We start from the raw sequence: 23128 nt of genomic DNA on the forward strand, positions 1-23128 counted from the left end.
AAAGTTGTAAAGTTGTAGGCTCCTGAATGGCCTGGCTCTCATATTTCCCTGTGTCACAGCAGTATAACCAAATGTAAGACACATCCTCTGAGCTTCACTTCCTGGTTCGTGCCATCACTGTGCTTGGCTGGTATTGTTAAAGCAGATGCAATCTCGGGATTAAAAGAAGAAAAAAAACAACAACTCTGAAATAATCCTAGTGATTTCATTTAAGTGACGTCACCGTGCGCAGCTGAGACAGGAGACCGAGAAGCAAACGAGGCGTGAAAAAAAAGGAGAAGCTGATTTGAAAACACGCGTCATACCTTTCGGTGTGATACATGCAGCGGGGATAAATGCTGTCATGCGGTGTGGGAGGATGTCGGCTGCAGAGGACATGATGATGATGATGGTTTCCTCCACCTTGGGGGAGGATCCGAGCACGTAATAGGAGGCGAACACGCTCATTTGCTCTTCCTCCTTCAGCCGCGACGCATCACCGCGTAATGAAGCCGCCGTTTGGAGATGCCTGTCGGTGACACACACACACACAGACAGTCCGGAGTCTGGATAGAAGATAGAAACCTGTGATATTTTTGCTCTCGTCTGGACGTTTTCTTTTTTTTTTTTAAGAGTGGGGGATTAATTCTTGCTGAAACAGTCATTGTGAAAAACTAGAGGATGAACAGCATAAGACAGGTGCCCACACGGGTGAAGAGCAGGCGGACTGAGGCCAATCTCGGAGCGGAGAGGGAGCATTTTGACAAGCAGCAGGTAAAAAAAAATACAATAAATAAAAGACAGGGATGATTTGGCATGTGGGGACTGAGACAACCTGCGCTTTATCCAGGCCTGCCGTGGCACCGTGAGTGTGTGCGGTGGCCACAGTGTACCGCATAGGCCACATCTCCAATTAACACAAGTTGACTCAGGGAATTAATTGTTTGATGTGTGGATGAAAGAGTGTCTCCAAAAAAAAAAAAAAAAAGGCAGTTTAAGCCAGCCAGCTTTATCACAAGGCAACATGCACATGCCCTGTTTTTAAAAAATGTGTATACACCAGAAAGTGTTTTTATTTTTAGAAAATGAGCCACTTCAGGATAAATGTCAGCATCATCTCTCAGAGGCTGTCTCAAAGATCAGCATCTCCTAAAAAGGTCAACCTCTCAGAGATTTGACCATTTGAGCGTAATAAAGTCCAAACAGTCCCACGCTCTGTATAGTGACACCATTCATTCCTCAATCTGTCCATCGTGCTCATCTAGTCCATCCTGTTTGGCCACCTTTCCTCCATTAAACATTTCTAGCCTACTTGTGGGATATACCATGTAGAAAACAGGGGGGAAAAAAGAGCTTTACCTTTGACATTTTACTCTAAGAAGTCTGGTTTTGAATGTGTGTGCTGAAGGAATGAGGTTTGTTTCCTACAACAACAGGTGCTTTGTGGTTTCTGGCTCTTAGCTCACTGCAGTCATCTGCAAAGTTAAACATGCTCTTCACCATCATACACGAGTGAGATACTGTTATGTAGACAGTGTTGTTGACTGAAATGCCTGAAACCCGGTTAAAGACGAACCAGCAGGTCATGAAAGTTGCTGTTTCAAGTGAAGCACACGCCTCAGTCTGACTTGGAAACGTGAGACTCAAACGAGGTTGAGTAACTAAACAAACTATGAAACAGCTGCCTGGGAGTTCAGACTTACAGCACTTTCAGTATTTCGTTATCTGTAATAGGCTGAGCGTTTCCTACGCTGGGTGTGTATATTCCTCTGTCAATGTTTTATTTGCTTTTGAAGCGTAAGCAAAGAGGTGGAGCTGAGCTGTTCAAAAACCTGCCTGCCCGTCTGTCCTCCTTTTATATGTGATCATAATCAGATCTTTTTTCTTCTAGCTAGTCCCTCTCACATGTTTAAAAAGGGTTAAAAGTTCACACAAAAATGTAAAACAAAAAGCAATCACTATCTACTCACCCCCTGATGGAAAGTCGGGTCCACAGAACATTTCTGGAGTTTCACAGCAAAACGGCGTAGCAGCATTTTCCCAAACGACTGAAGTAGATGGAGACTTGTTTTAAAAAAATGACAGAAAAAAAGATCCAGGTCTCCAGAAGCCCAGAGATCCTGAATACATTTGAAAAGACGATTTTCGAACTCTTGACGTGAGGTCGAGCTTGTGCACCCTCTTCAGACGGGGTGTGCGCTAAAGCCTTTAGCTTAGAAGCTACAGCGAAGATTTCGGCTTTAAAAAAGGAGTAATTAAAGTCTTTTCAAATCAATTTGGGATCTCTGGGCCTCCAGAGACGTGGTTCATGCTGGACGAGACGCATGGAGCCATTTTATGTTTTTTATCAGTCGTTGATTTGATTTTATAAAACAAGTCCCCGTCTACTTCAGCTGTTTAGGAGAATGCTGCAACACTGTTTTGTTGTGAGGCTCCAGCTTCCATCGGCTTGAGGGTCAGTAGATAATGACTGATTTTTCATTTTTGGGTGAACTTATCCTTTAATACTGCAGCGTATATGCTAATAAGAGCTAGAGTAGACACTGTTTTGATTTCAAAACTAGGTATCCTTGCCTCACTAGTTCCATGCTGTTCAGCAAAAGCTCACCTCGGCATGTTGTGTCAAAGTGTTGTTTATAGCTCACAGCATATTTAGAAAGCAGAGGAACTGGTTAGATTTACTGCTTTGAACAGGTGTCCTCGTCCATATGACTGTCGGATGTAGCGTGCAGCAGCAGGGGAGGAAGAAGTCACCGCTGCTCAGCTGCATGGATCCACTAGGCAACATGCAAATGAAGTGGGGCAGTGTGAGGAAAGACTCCTGACTCCTGATTGGCTGACGTTCAGCATTTTCCCATGAACTTCATCGTGCGGCTCGTTTACCGCCTTCTGATTGAAGTCGTTTAATGGATGTGAGGCCTCATCGAGTTGTGATATGTTCTGATTAAGTAACACAACTGTGCAGCTATTGGTTAAAATTCTTTTAATTGTAACCTGTGGTGTGTAGGAGGGAGTCCTGTTTCTCTATTAGATAAATATTTCTCTTGTCATAGAGCTCCTCAATACTGCTGACTCATGCGCTACACTCACTGAACTCCTCTTCTGCACCCCACTCTCACTCTCTCCTGTGTGCTCTTCCCTTCATGTTGTCCTCGGTACCAAGGTGAAATGTCTCACACAGCGTCCTGTGTGTGTGTGTGTGTGTGTGTGTGTGTGTGTGCAGTGTTTGCTTTCCCTCGCTCCTGTTGCCTGAGTGAGCGTCCATGAGGGAGGGAAGGGGGGGGATGGGAGTACCAGAGGGTAAACACAGCTCCTGAGTTGAGTGGGAGTGGAGAGAGCATGAAAAGTATTTTGGTTAGGATTGTTTCACGCACTAATAAAATCGTCGTGGTGAGGTCTTATGTCAGCATCTGTCAACAAACAAAAAGGGTCAAGCTTTTACTTCACCTTTTAACATTTCTGTCAAAGTGTTTCTATGCAAAAGAAATCTTCAGTCCTGTATCTTTTCTGGACTAGATGCTCTTTTTAGAGTCCAGTATTATGAGCAGTGTATCCGTACTTGGAGCACATGTAATGCTCATGCATTATTTACAAAACATGTGCTCACGATGCCCATAATATCCTTTATATTTTCACTGAAAACAGACCGATGTTTAAGTCTTGAACCCAGTATTTAATCATAATAATGTGTCTACGCTATGGTACATACTGTATATGTTTTGTTACCCAGGCTGACACGGCTAATCTTCCTAATCATGAACATCATGCGAATCACGAGCAAAAAGTAACCAGCTCTGCAAATTGGCCAAAAAACTCTGGTTGCCAAAGAACAGTTTATCTTTTGTTGAATATTTTAGTGGCTGTAACTTAATTAGACATAAAAGAAGAAGACACAACGTCTATCTGTGTAGCCATTCAGTAGTTCCCCTGATTCATTCACTCTTTCTTACTGAAGGTCATCCTCTTCCATACTCCCTTTGTTGACACATTTCCAAAACTTAAAGGGCAATTTTACACATTAAAGTGTGTTTCTACAGGTTTTGAGGAGTTCTACTGCATATGTTAAAACGTACTTTAAAGCCTTTTGTGGCTCCAGGGGATACTGCATTCCAGTGATGACCAGTAAACAAACTTTAATATATAAAGTTGGTGGTTACTTTAAAGCAGCTACAAGGAACTTTAATTGTTTTGTTTTTGGCGGCCCCTGTGGACAAAAGCGGTACGAGCACCACGTCATCGAGTCTAAAGTTCTTGATCTGTCTAGAGCGTACGTTTGTTTTGAGTGCGAGTGAAAGAAAGACGCAACATATTTTAAAAAATATTTTTTAAACTTTTTTTAACAAAGCTGTTTGCAAGATGTATGCAGATTATATAATATTTGTATTGTCCTATAGAGGCATCAGTATTAAATTGAAACTGTTTCATAACAACTTAAAAAATCCTTGCAGTACGTTTAAACTTTATTCCCTTCAGTGATCATTCAAACCTATAAATGTTAACAGGCTTTTACAACAACATGTGTTTCATATTTGGCATAAGTGTGTTTGTACTTTGTTTCATCTGTCATTCCAAAAGTATTTTATAGTAGCCAAATATTCAGGTTTGTCCTTTTAATCTGATGAATTTGGTGATGGATGTGATTTATAATCTTACTTTCATGGCAGATATTTAGCATTAAGAGTCAAGAAGACACTAAATCTGAGGAATTAAAACTTCAGATGCTCATCAGTTGTGGTGTCTGGGCTGAGATTGTGCCATTTATATATCTGTTTTGCCCTCATGTAAATTTTGAAAGTGTTTTATTTGTGTTCACACCATGATAGTGTCTCTTCTGCTACGAGAGATGAGCAGTTTGAAGGAGAACACGGCGAGATGTCCACTGTGGGCTTGTGTGTGTGTGAGAATTATTGCCTGTGTTGATGTAGGAGAGGCTGTGCTAGTTTAATCAGGAAAGGGACAACAAAGCTGTATGAGAGCAGAGAAGCAACACAATAAGAAGTTAATTAAAAAATACCAATACCAAAAAAAACATTTGATCTGAGAAAGAATATTGCATTGACAGATCTCGCAAATCGAAGTGAACCGTTCACTTGGCATTTCCTTGTTTGCTTTCACAGAGTTAAGACACCGGCCAGGTGAGTTGTTTGCATTATTAGTGCCACATGTAACTAACCTCAGCTAACGGGTGTAAACAGTGTTTGTGTGACCTTGTTAGCCAGATCCCCAGCAGCAGTCTGTTGAATTAAGCTGATAAGGACGTGCAATAAGTGCTCTTGCTTGGGGCATTATGTCCAGCGAGAAGCAGCTCAGGTGTGGCGCTGATGCTTTGTCTTCATTAACTTCACACACTGTGCCACGCCAGGATGTCCAAGCACATGGACACACTGTTGAAAAGCAAGGATGACAAGGTAAGCAGAGACGCCTCAAGGTTGGAGGTATAAATGCAGCGTACGGTGGAGTGAGAGTACAGTAATGCTGGCTGGCAGTGGACCTTATGGCAGGCCTCAGGGATTAGTCCAGGCTTTCCCTCCCTCTCACTTCTCCTCTCTGCTGGTCAGGGGATTTACTTGAACCAGATGCAGCACTAACTCATCGCTTTCAGCCACACAGTCGACAGGGTCAGCATGTCTGCAGCGCTTGGACGGAAATGCTCTGTTAGTAAAATGTTTGGATTTCACCTGACTTACCTTTGACCGTGGCATTAAGGAAATGGTATCTGTGTGTGCTGGTGTGTGACCTGTGTGTAGCTTGATAGCGAGACATTGTGACATGTGCAGTAGTGGAGCTTAATAAACACTGAGCTTTCTCCGTTACAGTAAAGTAATACTAGTTAGATTTGCAGGTAGTTAAAGAAGCTGGCTGGTAATTAGAGCTGTAGCGATAAGTTGATTAATCGATCAGACTAAACAACACACTTGATGAAGTGACCTTGTTCTCAAAGATACTGTGATCTTCACTGTTTTCTGATGTTTTATAGACCAAACGATTAATCCAGAAAATAACTGTTGGTTTAATCGATTATTAAAATAATCATTACCTGCAGCCCTACTATTAATCGAAGGGGTTGCTCCTATAGTTTGATCCCTATGCAGCCGGCACGTATTTCTTCCGCAGTCGCCTTCAGCAAGGGCATGTAAGGGAATGTATACTGGAGTGCTTGAATGAGTAACACTGAAATCGGCTATTGTTTCCCAAACAGTCCAAAGGCTCTTCATTGTCGTTCATGACTGACACTTAAAATCAGCAAATCCTTACATTTATGAAGCTTTAACCAGCAAACGTTTGAGATTTTTGGATGACTAAAACGATTAATTGATTATCAAAAAGGGTGACGATTAATTTTCTTCAAATTGGCTAATCGAAGAAGCGCTATTCCCAAAAATCTGCAATACAGCACGCTGTAACTGTACCTAGTATTTGGTCGCCTTCCACCTCTTGTCCTTCTCCTCTCAGTGCCTTTCCTCCTCGCTCCCTCGCTGCTCACTGACTGACAGCCATTCTGAATGTACTATGAGAGTCTCCCTGCAGCCTCGCTGCTCAGCGGCCATCTGTTGTGGCCTCAGTGCCAGGCTCTGTGTGCCAGAGCGCGGCCCCCATCCAACCCAATCTTCTACCCCAGCTGTCGGCCTTCCTCCCCAAACAAACCCCTCATTGTCACACGGGCCTCCATGCTAGCCCACTGCACTTGCCCTGTGTAAACGAGGGGCTAGCGCTTCATTTGCGTCAGAGGCGGGCGGGGGGAGTCTCCCATTAACCAGTACACCCCTCTCTCACTCTGAGACGCCACAGTAACCCCTCTGTGCTTTGTGTTGTAGCCATGTATGTTTTGGTGTGTGTGTGTGTGTGTGTGTGTGTGTGTGTGTGTGTGTGTGTGTGTGTGTGTGGTTGGGGTGGTGACTCCTCGGTTTTGTAATGTATTAAAGAGGCTTTTATAGTGTTTTGTGGGATTAAGGCCTCTTCTACTGATATGTAATTATGTTTTTAAACAAAGATGTGACATGGATGTCTAAGCCTGTTTGAGGGCAAGACCAAAGAACCAGTTCAACCAATTCTATTACATATTCATATTACACGGCCATGTTTAAGGAGCTTTTTTTTTTATGCGGGAAGACAGTTTGGGAGTTATAAAACAGAGGCTGAGATTGAAGATGGTGCTGCTTTAACGCTTGAACTGTATGTTGGATTAGTCTCTTATGTAATGCTGTGATGGTGAAGCTGGCTTTAACAGATGTGTTAAAGGTGCAATGGCCAGGGATTCAGTTTAAAATATTGTTTAGACAGAACAGCTTTGATGTCAGGTTTAAGATGTCTACGTAGGCTGTTGTGTGAAAGAGATGTCGACTGAAGTTAGCTTGCTGACCAGCTTGCCCCGGCTCAGAAATATATTTGTACTTGTGGGATATGTGTCGTGGTACCTGGCAAATGCTGACTGACGTGCATCACCTCAGTTTGCCGCTGAAAATGGATAAAACAGGTGAAGAGAGGCTTCCAAATTTCACTCAAGTTGGTGCAAAACATTGCTTGATATCAGACAGAATCAACATTTACACTGTTTCCACATTCATGTTAACAATCAGTCAACTCGGTGGAGTGAGCAGATTTATTTATTGACCATTGTTTTCTGTCTCACTTGCCTCCACTCTGAAGACTGTAGTCCTGCATCCTTTTATACTTCATCTCCTCTTTCTTCCTCTTCTTTTTTAGATTATGTTGATTTTTTTTTTTGACCACATTTTTTGTACCTTTTGTGTGTTTATATAATATACCAGAAAATCTCCCTCTTTTTCAAAGCATACTGGTGGCAGGTTAATGGCACGATTTGACATAAGCCCCCAAATATTAAAATAATCATGGCTAAGCATTTTGGGATAAAGAATAAAGAGTATACATAATGCACACCCAGCTGTTTATTTCCAGCAGGTTTAAACAAGACTAGCAGATCTTGTTGATTTCAACACTTCAGTGGGACACAGGACTGTAACCTCAGTATGCTTCCCTCATACAAAACACAGCACTGAATTGTGACTTGAGGCGGGGCACACCACACATTTTTTTAAAGCCTAATTTAGCTGTGGGTGGCGTCGCAATAGTCCACTGCTAATTGTGCTGTCTAGCCGCAGCTTTGATCATCATGTAATCGTTATGTGCTGGAGAGTTTTGTAGGATCCCAAAAGGCTACATCATGGTCAAGCATGGTTGATTTTTATCAGGGATAGTTGTTCCAGACTCTTCTCCTGCGCTGTCGGTCTCAACATGAATTTTGGTAGATAATTCATACTGGATTTAAAAGACAGGAGTGAGGTTATTTTTCTCGATCTTCTGTCTCTTCCTTATCATATTTTGACTACAACTTGCTCATGTGTTTTCTTTGCAAATCACAGCTGCAGTAAGCCGTGACTGGTTCTGTGTGAAAGTGAACCAGGAAATGGTGGCTGTACAGTCTTTGTTTTCAGACTTACGAACCTGGAAGAGAGTGTCCGAAATCACTCACTGCCCATTATATAGTGGATACAAGGAATCGTGAAAAGTAGTGTTCAATCAGTGGTCACTAACCAAGCATTATATACCATCATGCATTGCTTTGGAAGGGGAATAAAATGACCCCGAACATTGTCCAAAAGTATTTTCATTTGCCCGATGAGCTCACTATATAGTCCACTACGTAAAACTGAATGAGTGTGTGATTTTTGGACACAACCCATGTGTGTGCATTCGGGATGATAGAAGATCTTCCCATGGTTGCTTACGATTGAAAAATCTTGCAACTAGAAATTCAGTTGGCCTCGGAAATAATTCATGAAAGACTAAAATACACTTTGCAGTGCAAGGTCGGCAACAAAACAGCAACCGTGGAGCTAGGGCTGCACAATGAATCAAAATATAAGCAAAATCACAGTAGGGCTAAGTGCAATATCCAAATCGCTATATTCTGGACTGAAACCCGTCCTCCAGCTGTGTTTCATGGACATCTGTTCAGTAGTTTTTTTGTAATGCTGCTATCAACCAACAAATGGATGCAGGTGAAAACATAACCTCCTTGGCAAAGGTAATGATCGCAATTTGAGTTTTTTGACCGTATTATTATATTATACATTTTTGACCATTACCTGCAGCTGAATTCAGCGTCTTGCTCAAAAGGCTTTCAGCAGAGTGGCAGAATGAATTGAGCCCTCCAAATGGAGTCTCTGAGCTAAAATGTTATTGACCATGAAAAGCACTCTATTGTTACTTGACTCTACCAGGCAGTAATTTGTGGCTGTGGTGTACTGTACCTGAAGTCAATTGAAGAAGGTGAACACATCCAGACTGTTTGTGTTTCTCTTTGTCTCTCCCTTCCTGTGACACTTGCTTTACCTGCTGGACAGGTTGAGGAGCAGCACGCTGTGTGTGCTGTGTTTCCACTGACACTCAGGTTCATGATCAGGAGGATAATTAAAGACGTTATCTGTCGAAGCAGGGTTAGCCTTCTCTGACCTTTAGCTCCCATAGATGACAAGATAAAAAGCTTAATACCACAGAAGAAGTCTAGTTGCTAGCTTGTTCTTGGTCTGTTTAAAATCAGTCTCACCATAAGGAGAGAGACAGAAGTCCATCTGCAAAACACAGTGTGTACACAGTACAGTCATTGTTTCTCTGATTAATTCCTGCCATTGCAGCGCAGCCTCTTATCATGTCTTTGACTCCTGATCTATATTTGCATTCTCACTTCTTGCATATTTGTCGTTGGGTCTATTGTAAGCCCTACAACCGATGGTTGTGTGGGTGGAGATGCAAACGGAACAAGATCTAAGATTAACTCCTCTCTTTTTCTTTCCTCTCCATTCAGCTGAGCAGCATCAGCAAAGCCATCAACTCCACTGAGACGCCCGTGAAGGAGAAACATGCACGACGTATCCTTCAAAAAAACCCAACAACTTCTGTTTAGACTAGTAGTTTGTGCGGGACTGCCTTATAATTAATTTTATGGTCTTATATGTGAAATATTAGTCTTTCTTTTCAGGCTTAGTTGTCAGTTTTTGTTTTTGTTTTGTTTTTGTTTGTCATTGTTCATCTTCAGTGTCAGCACAGTCAGCATCCTTATTAAGTCACCATGAAACAGCATTTTTGAAAGATTTTATATTCTGTTGTTTGATATATTTCCTGTTTGACTTGTGGCTTGACTTGTGAAGTGTAAAATAATACCACAGGGAGAAGGTAATGGAATAAAGAAAGACTAAAGAAAACAACTTGTACATTACCTTGCATTTTTCACGTGCATGTTATACAATAGCCAGTAGTCTCGTAATTGTTTGTGCTTCATTTTTTAAAGATTATTTTCGGCCTTTTTGGCTTTATTTGATTAGAAAAGGCTCAGAAGCTGACAGGAAATCAGGGAGAGAGAGAGTGGGAGACAGGCAGCAAAGGGCTGCTGCAGTCAGGACATAGCCTTTGTACATGGGGCTCTACCAGGACACCTCCAGTTTGTGCTTCCCTAACGACAAAACAACAGGAATCATCCTGGGGACTCACAGGGAGAAGGGAGCCTACACCTTCTGGTCCTACGCTCTGGGCTTCCCTCTGCACAGCAGCTCCATCCTCTGCTGGAAGTTCTGCAACGTACTGCACAAAGTCCTGCGGGACGGACACCGCAACGTAAGGCACCAAACGACCCTTTTCTTACCACCTGTTACTGTCTGTGACCCAAGGGAGATGAGTGGAGTCATTGAGTGATCAAAGAGGAGATGGTTGCAACATTATGAGGTCGACATTAGGCTGGAGAAATAATAAAAAAGACAGTTCCTCTTACTTGCAGTTCTAATTACCTAGATTGTTTTAGTGTGGGCTGCCTGCTCTTGAATATAATGAAGCTAGACGGCACTCAGCCTGTGGTGCACAAAGCTCCAAGAACATACATTTGAAAAACTCAACAGCAATGTCTTGACCATGTTATTCAAGATAATCAACAGACCTTAATGTGAGCAGTTTCATGTAGGACTTAGCTTCTTTATCGAACTACACCCGAGTACATCTACTCGTGGACGAAAGTCTATCTAACTAAGCTAGCTAACGTTACAGCTCGGTCAAGGAGGATGTTATTGATGTTTTAATCCCTCACTATCACCTAATGTGTTCAAAACACACATGGTATGATATTAGTGAGTGTTCGTAGAGTTGTTCATTGAAGCTGTCACCTTCACAGGTTCTTCAAGACTGCATGAGACATCACAGTTCTCTAGTTGAAATTGGGAAACTATGGGTGAGTTTTTACATACTTTTTTTTTTTACATTAAATCATTTTGAATCAATCAAGTGCAAAAGTATCCAGTAGAAATATTAATGGGTGTGGTTCACTTGATTTCCTGCAAAGCCTGAAATAATCTCCCTCGACAAGTAAGCTTCAACTTAATTTTCAACCATTTGTACTCAATTACTTTCTTTGTCTGCTTCTGTGTTCTCCAGGGCAACCTCCATGACAAATACGGACAGCTGGTGTCTCTGTATAGCAAGCTGCTCTGCACAAAAATGGAGTTTCATACCAAGGTAAAAGCATCCTCTATCATATTTGAAACCACTTGGTATGTTACCAAGATGCATATAATGGATGATTGAACAGGACTGGGCAGTATTAGGAGGCACTAAACTTCCTCAAATGTTCCTCTGTAGCATTCAGAAATCCCACCGAACCTGGAGGTCGCAGATGAAGTCCTGGAGCGCACTGCAGGAACAGACATTAATAACGTGTGAGTTTTCAAATATTGCAGAAAGTGACTTTTTAAAGTGTCTGTTTAACCTTAAATCCCAAACATCATCATCAGTCATAAGCACAGCTGCTACCTCCCAAATCAAATTATAAACAGACAAGCCCTGCTGCTCATTTAATTTCACAGGGTCACATCACCATTGACTGCATTCACATGCATATTAATATTTCACTATTATTCTGAAAATGACCATATTCAGAATTTTATACGGGTCATGTAAACGGCATATTTTGTTTCTGAATGTAGCATTTTCTGATAATGACAAGTTGGATATGCTATTATTCTTAGCATTCTTTGGACGTGTGGACTGCAACACGCAGCTGCCAAATCCCAATCACCTGATAACTGTTGGAGTGAGAAAGCATCCAGATTATCATGGTTTTCTTAAGCATTTTTTTTCTGCATTTAATGTTACTATGCTATAAACTGTAGCTAATTCCTTGAGGCAAAGTCTGCAGAAATGCAGTCTTACGAAAAGTGGCTGCACAAGGCTCAAAATGTCTGCTGCAGAGCCCTCATGCAATTGACGATTTGACAGTGGGACAGCCCTAAATCCTTGCAGATTTACAGGGAAAGCGCCTCAAAGTCTGTGGGTCTGTGAGTGTGGACATTGGGCTCGGGCCAGCCTCTTGCCTGTTTACGGTCAAGTCTGTGCGTTGCTGAGGCCAACAGTTTGCGAGACATTATTGGTCAGGAGGTGAAACAGACTTTTTAAACAGTATGAAAGCCTGGATACACAAATATCACAATGCCAGTCTTTTGAACTAATGTGTGTCGGGGGCCATTTTTGTTAATCAGGCCAAACACAACTGCATGTAACAGGAATAAAAGTGGAATATTTATTTTCATTAGCCATGTAAACTGCTAACTAGGAATATTTTGTGCATGCAAGCATTTAGTCGCTGGTTCTGAGTGGGGCCTCTTTTTGTCTAATGAAGGTATCGACTTCTCTCCTGCAGGTTCCAGCTCACAGTGGAGGTGTTCGATTACTTGGACTCAGAGCTGAGGCTGGCAGAGACAGGTGAAAAGAAACCACCTCCCACTTTTCCCCCCATCCTCCTCTTCCAAGGAAGAGAAACATGAGCTACAGTAAAGGGCTGCAACCTGCTGACATTATCTATTTATGAACAAAAGCCTTTTAAAGAAAGTGTTATTGTGAGCAGGTCTTGTCCTGCCTGTTTACCCTGTATGCATTTAAAAAAAAAAAGTGATTTCAATCACTGGGCATAGTTGTAGCACTCCTGTTTTGCCTACATTTGTTTTAAGTGTTGAGGAAATGCCTGCAATTAGAGGACATTAAGTCAGTTTCCTCCAGTTTGACTGCAGTGGTATGCTCCTCCCAGGGAGTCAGGGTGGTGGCCCAGGATCACATGTCAACACCGTAAACAAATTTTGCAGCTGTACTGTGAAATAAATGATTTGTACTCGTCCTTAGTCTCAGCACTATGCTTTGGAGTCATTACCTCCTTGTCAATGTTGGCGTGTTGCAGATAGTATGTAGGCTGTTGTTGCTCCGTCACCAGTCAGCTTGGTGCACAAGTAACAAGAGAACGGACTGTGTAAACTAACTCTGCAGCAGTAACTGACTCGATGAAAGAGGCTGCACTTTATTCGACCGATGGTATCAGCAGGGCGTCTTCATCAAGGTGATTTAAGAAAAGTAGCTTACGTTTGCACCACAAGAGTCATTTATCAATTATACAATGAGGACAATGAGATACTAGTAGATAAAATGTGCCGCAGCACAGAAATGTCTCCCCCAAAAAGTACTAAATGTTTGGAAAATGACAGTCAGAATTTACTTTACAGGGATGCTTAACATGTTGTCTGACCTCTCTCCCAGTTATCCGACAGCTCAACACATCCATCGCCATCTCTACTCTCACATCAGGCCAGTGTCGGCTGGCTCCACTCATCCAAGTTATCCAGGACTGTAGTCACCTCTACCACTTCACCGTCAAGCTGCTATTCAAGCTCCATGCCTGTAAGAACGGTTATTAAACACAGAAAAGCCATTTAGCACACACATAGCTTCTGGGTTGACTTTCTCAGAAGAGAGCAAGTAAATCATTAGCCTTGAGATTATTTGTGTCCCAAAGCATTTCCTAATTATAAAAAACTTTGAACTATTTTTGTGGATTTCAGGTCTCCCAGCTGACACTTTGCAAGGACACCGTGATCGTTTCCATGACCAGTTCCACAGGTAGGTCAGCCCCGGCCTCAGGCTGTGAGCGAATGAGACTGCATCAAAGGGGAGAGAATCATTTTTTACCCAAAGGAAGTGTGCAACATAATCCTGCCTCACCCAGTCCACAGCGCTTTGAAACAATGCAAATCACTGCGTCCCGTCCCATCCTCCACCCTTTTATTAGCGTGTCAGCTGATGTCTACACTCACAGACGCATTTATGTCTTAACTGTTCAGAGGGGAAGAGGGTGCCGTTAGTTCCACACATCAAATATTCATCACTGATTATGTAGTTTAATTGTGTTACCTAATGCTTCCTTTGTCTTTTAGTACATCAGACAGACTTAAACATGTTTCATTTTCTAGACTTCTAGGCTTTCCCGAGACATGAATCTATACACTTGCTGTATTTAGTGCATGAATATAAGATGAGTAACGTGTTGTCATTTGTCCCACAGCCTTAAGACCTTCTTCAATAAAGCCAGAGACATGATGTTCTTCAAGAGACTGATCCAGATTCCTAAACTGCCTGATGTAAGAGCACAGAGGGATGGGGAGAGGTGGGATGACTTCAGTGCTGAGTCACGGCCTCCATCTTGAATGTCAAAGACTTCATCATAAACCGAGCACTGCTGCTGTCAGATACAAACTGGGGAAATAGGCTTATTATTTACAGACAGTCACATTCTGTTGAGATTCCACGTGATAGTTTTCTTGTTGAAGACGATATTTAATTATTTTTTTTAGATATTTGACCTGAATCCCATAGTGTTACAGGTTTAACCAATATCTCCCTTTTCTTTGTCTCCTTGTCAGTCCCCACCTAACTTTCTGCACGCAGCCTCGCTTGCCAAGCACGTGAAGCCTGTGGTGGTCATCCCTGATGAGGATGAACCAGAGCAACAAGACGATGACGATGACGAGCCCGAGCCCCTCATCGAGGTCAGCGAAGTCTCAACATCCAGCGTACAGGCGCAGCCTCAGGTATGGCACACAAGTCACAGATGCATGCATGTATAATTTACAGATCATACAGTTGTAACTATGTAATGTTGTGTTGCTTCTTTAATTTTTCTATTTTCGCAGCAACTGGACGTATTTGATCAGATGTTTGGACCTCCGAACGGAGGCTTCGATGACAGGTGAGTCAGGGTGTTTTTCACTTCAACCTGTGATTGTCAATAGAGAATATTTGGTTTCAGCCTGCGATCTGTGCCAGCACACCATGACTGTGTGTTTTCTGTCTGGCAGGGATCTCCAGATTGAAAGTCTGAAGAGGGACCTGGAGTTGCTGAGAGCAGAGCTGGAGAGAGTCAAAACAGAGGTACGGACTGATGGGACTGAATCACTTGCTGTTTAGGTTTCAGATGTTTTTTCATGTCCATAGAAGACGATAGAGGGCATTATTATCTATGTGCAAAGGAATCTGGATCATGTGTTGGGCGGATGCAAATACTGCTCCTCACATGTGGAATGTGGCAAGTAGCCTCTGAATGAGGCAAGACTGTCGCAGATACAATTTCATCTTGTAACCCTGTTTGCTTTTTTTGGTGTCATTCCTCATTTCTCTGCAGATACTCTTGTATGTTTTTATTGTTGTAACAAAAGACATAAAGTATAAAGATTAGGAGATGAGATTTGGCCAGAATCAGAAGATGAGGTGGTGGGATTTGTAATAAATGCATCTTGTGATACTGAAATCTTTATGTTGAATATTAAATAATATTTTTGCAATGACACCAGTATTCCTGATGTGCTGATCTCACTTTTCCCCCTCTGAAGGCTCAACGCTACATCACACAGCTGAAGTCCCAAATCAACAGTTTGGAGGCAGAACTAGAAGAACAGCGCGCTCAGAAACAACGTGCCCTTGTGGAAAATGAACAACTGCGCATGGAGCTGGAGGCTACACGTCGCCGTAACGCAGAACACGAGAGCGTACAGACCACCTTCATCGAAGCAGAAAGTAAGACAGTAATACAGTCAGCACTCATATGCATTGACAAAATGTGGTCAGGTGCAGACAATAACGCTGTCATCTCTCTTCGTTGTGCAGAAAGATCGCAGGCCACTGAGCAGCGGTACAATAAGCTGAAGGAGAAGCACACAGAGTTGGTGGCCAGCCATGCTGAACTACTTCGGAAGGTACAGACAGACTTCAAACCGGTCCAGAGATTTTAAATTAGATGTTGACACCTGGCTCTGCATGGTAACACTGAATGTGTAAATGTGCTGACAGAGTGCAGACACTGTGAAGATGCTGTCAGTGACCCAGCAGACCCAGGAGGAGGTGGAGAGGACCAAACAGCAGCTGTCCTTTGAGATTGATCGAATAAAACAGGAGGCTGACATGAAGGTTGGTGGTCTGACGATTTACTTTTGAAAAATGGGTAGATGCATGTCAATAATATTGTTTAATATTGTTTTATTGTTTATAATTGTTGTTTTGATGTCACTGCAGCTGGAAGAGCAGAAGTTTGAAATGGAGAAGCTGAGGAGAGAGCTGGAGGAGAAGATGGCAGAAGTGACACGTATCAAGGGGTCTTTGCAGAGTAGCGAGAAGGTGAGTGTGCACCTGTGATGTTAAATGCAGCAACGACCTTGATCATGTTTGGCTAATTTACCATCATTTAGTATTTTGACCTCTCATCAGCCATCTGCTTCCTCTGGCTGCCCTCATCGCTCTTTCTCTCTTGTCTAGGTGTCGGAGCAAGTCAACAGCTCAATGACAGCACTGCAGGCAGAGAAGGAGCGTCTGATGCGATCTGTGAGTGAGAAGGAGGCAGAGCTGTCGTCTCTGCGGCAGGCGCAGCAGGCGCAGCAGTCGTCGCTTCAGCAGGAGCGAGAAAGAAGCGGCAGGGAGCTGGGAGAGCTGCAAGGCAAACTGCAGGAGAAGGTCAGTTGGGACAGTCGAGCTGAGCTCAGCAAAGTCAAATCTCCAGTCTGCACATTTAGTTGTATTCAGCAGTATTTTAGGAGGCATTCTTAAGAAAAACCACGCGGTCACGTGATTAAAGTACCTAAAGGGTATCACATTACAATCGTGCATAAATATTGTTAAAAAAACATGTCTCTGAACATATCCCAAGGATGACTGTGCATATTTGTACAATGACTGTGTTTGCATGAATTGCAGTTCTGTCATTGCAGCAGTGTAATCTTGATTGAGTGACTTCACTGATTGATTAGGCTAATATTTGTGTAACACATAAAACACAAAAATGGGCAGAATAGCTTTATGGACACTATGAAAACAGCTCAACCTACATGGATGGTCTTTTTAAGAAAAAGGTCTAAAAATGGAACATGGTCATCATCCATATAAAGGTAATCAATGTGAACCAAGAGCCTCTAAGATATATTCTTAACTAAGAACGTGTGCATGTTCTGCAACAATTTTGGATGAAAACACAATAAGTCAAAGGCTAGTTTCCATTGTGGCCCCTTGTATAACACATAACACACCACAACAACAACAAAAAAAGACAGCAAACATACAAATTAAAATAGCAGGCAGTGGGCAATTTATGAAGATATCCAGATGGACTGCCACGTGTTCTCCTTAGGTGGATTTTTTAATGAGATGTTCTGATACAAACGTCAACAATCTAGTTTTTGTATGTCAGTACAACATCTATGAAACATTAAACGTGCGTATGTCCTTTTTTCAATGTATATTTGTGTGTGCATTCATGTAGTCAAGTCAGGAGGAGAAGCTGAAGCAGAAGCTTCTGGAGGAGCAGTTCGCTCTGCTGCAGGGTACCGTCGCAGAGGCGGAGAACATCATCCAAGATGCGGTAGCTAAGCTGGATGATCCCCTCCATGTACGCTGCACCAGTTCTCCAGGTCAGACTGTTATTTCACACAGATGTAAACTGAACAGATTAACAACAAAAATGCAAAATGAGAATTAAATACACTGAAAAGCTAAATTAAGTGTTACAAAGACCACGACCCCGGCTAGTTGACCACAATGAAATATTGTCTATTCAGGAGACAAAGCTTATGTTTTTTTTTTAAATCCTCTGTTTGTTGTCCAAACACAGATTACCTCATAAGTCGGGCAGAGGCCACACTGGGCTCCGTAGACAAAGTGAAGAAGGGCCATGCTGATTATCTGAGTAACATGGGGGGTAAGTTTCCTCTGCTTCTGATTCAACATGATCCTGCCGACCTCATGGCAGTTTGTGGCTGGTTTGTTAATGTGGCAGACTGCTCTCTTACTGTTTGCTCTTGTAACCAGATGCTGGAGGGCTGCTGAGGGCTCTGACCCAATTCTCCCACTTGGCTGCGGATACAATCATCAACGGCAGCGCCACAGCACACATGGCACCCACTGACCATGCAGACCGTAAGGAATATCACAGATTACTTTCTTGGCATTACACCCGTTACCCGCTATTTCAGTATTACCCGGTCTAAACATCCACATTTAAAGCCACATCACGGTTATATATATCGACATTTTCAGATTTGAACCATCTTCAAATGCTTTGAAGTGTCAGTGTAAGACGTATGCAGCATTATGGCCGATAGTTGATCACTGTCCTTTTACACCCTGCAGGACTGACAGAGAACTGCAGAGGCTGTGCCACTGAGAGTCTGCAGTTCTTTAAGGACCTAAAGAGCAAGACCACCCTCCAGAGGGCAGACCCAGCCTCCATTCGCATAGTCATTCAAAAGATCCTGAACTTGGGCCAGGTGAGAGACACTCACACAGATTATCTATATTTTTTTTATTTAATGTACTCTGTAATGTCCAGAAGACTACCAGCGCCTCTATTTGCTGTTATATAAGATATGAATAACAATTTTGTACAGAGGTATGTTAATTAATGAATACACTTCTCTGACAGTTTGCCGCATACAGACACTGCGACTCCCAACAATGAATGCTAGAGAGAAAAACGATTACAAATAATACCTTGTCTTCATCAGCTCCACCATGGGCAACATCTGTCACCCTGCTCTGCATCTCTACAAGATATGCAGAGCTAGATCTCTTTAATCACTGCAGAGTCTGCACTGTGTGCAGTTATCTAATGTAGGTTTGCAGCAAACAAAGAAGACGATGCTGCAACATTCAGCTGTTTTGTTTTTTTGTTTTGTTTCTGGGAAAGTGAGATAAACATCCATCAGCAATCCAACATTAATATGAGATAAACTCTTCATTGTATATTTTTTTGCTGCCAAGGAAGCCAAAAATAAACTGCTGAAATATGTCAGTGGATGTTGGATTACTGATGCGTCAACTATTTTAGCTTCCCTCTACAAAAAGAAGAAATCCATAGGAGGCACATCCAACCACCTCCTCAATTATGAACACTGTCAATGCATGAGCAATCCAATTTGTGATTCCATTTTCACCAGTGATGTGTTAATACCTTTTTTATTTGCCATTTTTATCCAATCCTTCAAATCATTTTCCCTCTTGTTTCTTCTAGGAGCTGCGGCCAAAAAGCATGGACGTTCGTCAGGACGAGCTGGGGGATCTGGTCGATAAGGAAATGGCTGCAACATCAGCGGCTATTGAGGAGGCAGTCCGCAGGATTGATGTAAGTGGTTTAATTCTCACTCTGAGATCTATTGTTATTATCTATAATGATTTTACCTGTGATTATTGTATCTGTTGTAACTGATAAATGTCATGTGTTGCTCTGTATTTAGGAAATGATGAATCAGGCACGAAAGGACACAACAGGAATAAAACTGGAGGTTAACGAAAGGTTTGTTTGCTTTTGGGACTTTATTTAAAATAGTTACCCTTTTCTTTCCTGTGAATCTTGTTAACTGAAGAAAAAGGCCACATCCTCGAAATCACTGTGTACATTTTGTTTTGTCTTTCTCTCTTACAGAATCCTTTTCAGCTGCACAGACCTGATGAAGGTACTGTAGTTTGATGTGTTTCAGCTAATATGCTATTTCTCCATAGTCCACCATACATATATCCTGTGTGTTTTATTTTTAATCTCTTGTCTCTCTGTTGTCATCCACTCTTCTGCAGGCCATCCGCATGCTGATAATAGCATCCACGGACTTGCAAAAGGAGATTGTCGAGGGTGGGAGGGTGAGTCACACTCCAAAAACTGGCAGCTTAGTTTTGTTTGAGTCCAACAGCTTTTGTTTCTGAGATCAAACTGTTCTTTTCCATTCAGTAAAACAACAAACGGGACTAACAGTACTGTTGTTTTGCTTGTTAAAGGGTGCAGCCACCATTAAGGAGTTCTACGCCAGAAACTCGCGCTGGACCGAGGGACTCATCTCTGCTGCCAAGGCTGTTGGATGGGGAGCCACAGAGATGGTGTAAGTTATACAGGACAGTACAGCTTATATCATGACATTAATTTCATCTACACACTACTATCAAATTAACGATTCTTACTAGAAACATACTGGGACATGGCCCTTTTTAAACTAATTAAAAGTATTATAAAATGTTTTTTAAAAGACATGGGTAACTAACCTAAAGATGCTAAAATAGTTATGATGTGTTCACATGTTTTTAAACCAGTTAAGAGTCGAGCTGCAGCATTTTGTACAAGTTTAAGGCAATGAAGGGACTTCAGTTTTAGATTTCCGATTAGGCGAACTGAAGTGCTATTATGTCTTTACCTGCTTCCTCACAGGGAGTCTGCTGATAAGGTGGTGCTGCACACCGGCAAATATGAAGAGCTGATTGTCTGCTCCCACGAGATTGCTGCTAGCACGGCACAGCTGGTTGCTGCCTCAAAGGTAAAGTCTCATTTCAAAGAGAAATACAGTGATAAAAATTACTGTAGAAATATACTACATTGTATTCTGCTATTTGCCAAAGTGTGAATATCACACATGACAATATTCTCCACTTTTACTCACCTTTTATTTTTTGACTCTTGCAACACATTTAGTATCACACTGACTGTGCAATCAGTTTCTGTGAATGGGTTTGTTGTTTCAGTGTCTAAACTGGTTTAGTGTTACACCCGTGCGTTCTCCTCTGCACTCAGGTTAAGGCAGATCGTAACAGTACGAGGCTGACAACTCTTCAGCAGGCTTCTCGCCATGTGAACCAAATGGCAGCTAATGTGGTGGCGTCAACAAGGACCGGCCAGGAGCACCTGGAGGAGAAAGGTGAGAACAATTCGATCTGACGACAAGCTCGTTGTAGACTCTGACAAGTGTCTAATAACCCTGTTTTATCATGCACAGATACAATGGACTTCTCTGGGATGTCCCTCATCAAGTTAAGAAAGGAAGAAATGGAGTCACAGGTAAGGCTAGACATTTTTTTTGGCTGAGACACAGGAGATGTGAGGCGACGCAACAGTCACCCTCCATCACAGCGACTTCTTTGTCGGTTTTCAATCCTGCACATTGGATCTTTTTATATTGAGTTCAGAATGAAACTAGCAGAAACCATGACCGTAGATGAACACACATTTCTTCTCCGCCCCCTCAGGTGAAGGTGCTGGAATTAGAAAGTCACTTGGAGAACGAGCGTCTGCGTTTGGGCGAGCTGAGGAAGAAGCACTACGAGTTGGCAGGAGTCCCTCTTGAACAAGAGGGGAACGGCACGTCCTCGCCGGCCCATCCTGGCACCATGTCACCAAAACCCTCCAAGCCTGCTCTCATGAAGAAACCTGCGTTGGCCCAAAAACCCAACATACCATCCAAAAGCATGGTAAGGATGGTGACGGAAAGGCAACGTGTCGTATATGAGAAAGTAAGATTTGACTTGTTGGTAAATCTTCTTTTCATTTGTCTCTGTTGCAGTTTAAATAACGCCTGAGCAGAGGAGGAAACTGCTCCACTAATGGATGGTTGGACCAGAGAAAGATCGCCTTTTTATGAACATACCGTTCCTTTTAAGTTGTATGCTGACAATCCTCTGCCTCAATCTGCGTGTCATTGTTTTCCTTTTCTCATTTCTTTTTTTTGTTTTTGTTTTTTGCCAAAATGGACCAGAAGCCTGATTTTTGACCCCTGATGCCTGTAAGCGAAATACTGTCTCTATCCCCCCCTTTTTTTAAAAGATACGTACGCATGCCATCATCCAGGCAGAAGTGATTTTTGTTTTAGTTTTTGGCAATAAGAACAAAAAGAGGTTAATGGTATAATTTTAGGTTGTGTGAGGTTTTTTTCTGCATCATAAAAATTTTAAATGATCGAGCATTATCGCTGCTTTTAGGATACAAAACTTGATGATAATCACAAATTGACAGTATATCTTGTACTTCTATGTCAGTAGTTATTTTTGATCAATCTTTGGACAACCATTTTGCACACTACTTTGGAGGTTCATCACAGAGCACATCACGTTATTCTTAATGTACACTATGCTATTTATGTTGTGGTGCGCTGTAAAGGTAACTGGGGAATCACATCATGAGTGTCCATGTTACTGCAAGTTTCACATACCTCTGGCTTTGCCTTTTATGATGGACAGTTTTCCTCTTATGTGCAAAACACCTTTCTTTCTCAACAGTACACGATTGTCTCGGATGCCTTGAAATGTACTGTACTAATGCATTGAATATTACCTATGAAGACATACAGTCTGTAAAGGAGTGTGCAACACGCATCAAGGATAATTTATATCCACTCATCTCCTGAATGTCCCTTTAGTAGAGGAGCACCTAGGATTTGTTAACGTATATAGGTAGACTTAATTATTGCGCAGAAATATTGGATGTAGGCGTCCTTAATCATCAAATGCTTCTTTTAGGCTAAATATGAAGATTTAGGGTTAGTTATTATATAAAATGAAGGTGTTCAAGTCCTCTGTCTCTGGGCGCTTTTCTTACAGGGTCTTAAAATGCATCTTTTTATGTTCCGTCTTTCCTCTGTACGAAATGTCTTTATACACTCAGATCTATTAATATATTTTAGTAAAGATAATGGTGGTTTCTCATTGTAAGAAGTGTAAATGTCAAACAAATGAACAATAAATGTTTGATTTAATGTCCCATTGTGTTGCTTCATCTTGTTCCGAGCTCGTGAAGAAGGCAAAGATTTTATTAAAAACATTATCACACAAACCATGCTTGAATAAGAGAGATACTGGTGAAGTTATATTGGTTGCTAAAAATTCAAGTGCAATATGCTATACATGTTTTCATATTCCTAACAACAAATCCACTTACTTTTTTATGATATTACAATGGCAGTATTTTAATGCATATTTAATAATACACGCTAAAATGTAATCTCTTTTATTTACTGCATATAAGCTGCTTGTATCT

The 23128-nt window shown here is 41.9% G+C and overlaps 1 protein-coding gene across 1 annotated transcript; it reads left to right on the forward strand.

The window, feature by feature from the left end:
- Positions 1 to 504: 504 nt before the first annotated feature.
- On the forward strand, positions 505 to 22852 carry hip1rb (huntingtin interacting protein 1 related b). The gene is made up of 32 exons (XM_073465876.1): positions 505 to 753; positions 9806 to 9869; positions 10469 to 10611; positions 11159 to 11215; positions 11419 to 11499; positions 11623 to 11699; positions 12680 to 12741; positions 13564 to 13704; positions 13866 to 13923; positions 14366 to 14441; positions 14724 to 14891; positions 14994 to 15049; positions 15159 to 15231; positions 15690 to 15873; positions 15964 to 16052; positions 16147 to 16263; positions 16369 to 16470; positions 16609 to 16803; positions 17606 to 17753; positions 17954 to 18040; positions 18151 to 18258; positions 18472 to 18608; positions 19352 to 19462; positions 19575 to 19633; positions 19763 to 19793; positions 19912 to 19974; positions 20110 to 20210; positions 20534 to 20639; positions 20894 to 21017; positions 21096 to 21157; positions 21346 to 21567; positions 21660 to 22852. The coding sequence occupies exons 1-32, from the start codon at positions 661 to 663 to the stop codon at positions 21666 to 21668; spliced, it is 3204 nt and encodes a 1067-aa protein (XP_073321977.1). The 5' UTR covers positions 505 to 660; the 3' UTR covers positions 21669 to 22852.
- Positions 22853 to 23128: the final 276 nt, after the last annotated feature.

The sequence above is a fragment of the Pagrus major genome, chromosome 5 (genome assembly GCF_040436345.1).
Source record: "Pagrus major chromosome 5, Pma_NU_1.0".
Classification (NCBI taxonomy): domain Eukaryota; kingdom Metazoa; phylum Chordata; class Actinopteri; order Spariformes; family Sparidae; genus Pagrus; species Pagrus major.

Coding starts and splice junctions, on each gene's coding strand:
- hip1rb (XM_073465876.1), top strand. CDS start 661: ATGAACAGCATAAGACAGGTGCCCACACGGGTGAAGAGCAGGCGGACT. Junction 15,874..15,963: donor CACCTTCATCGAAGCAGAAA/GTAAGACAGTAA, acceptor TTCGTTGTGCAG/AAAGATCGCAGGCCACTGAG. Junction 20,211..20,533: donor TGGGGAGCCACAGAGATGGT/GTAAGTTATACA, acceptor GCTTCCTCACAG/GGAGTCTGCTGATAAGGTGG.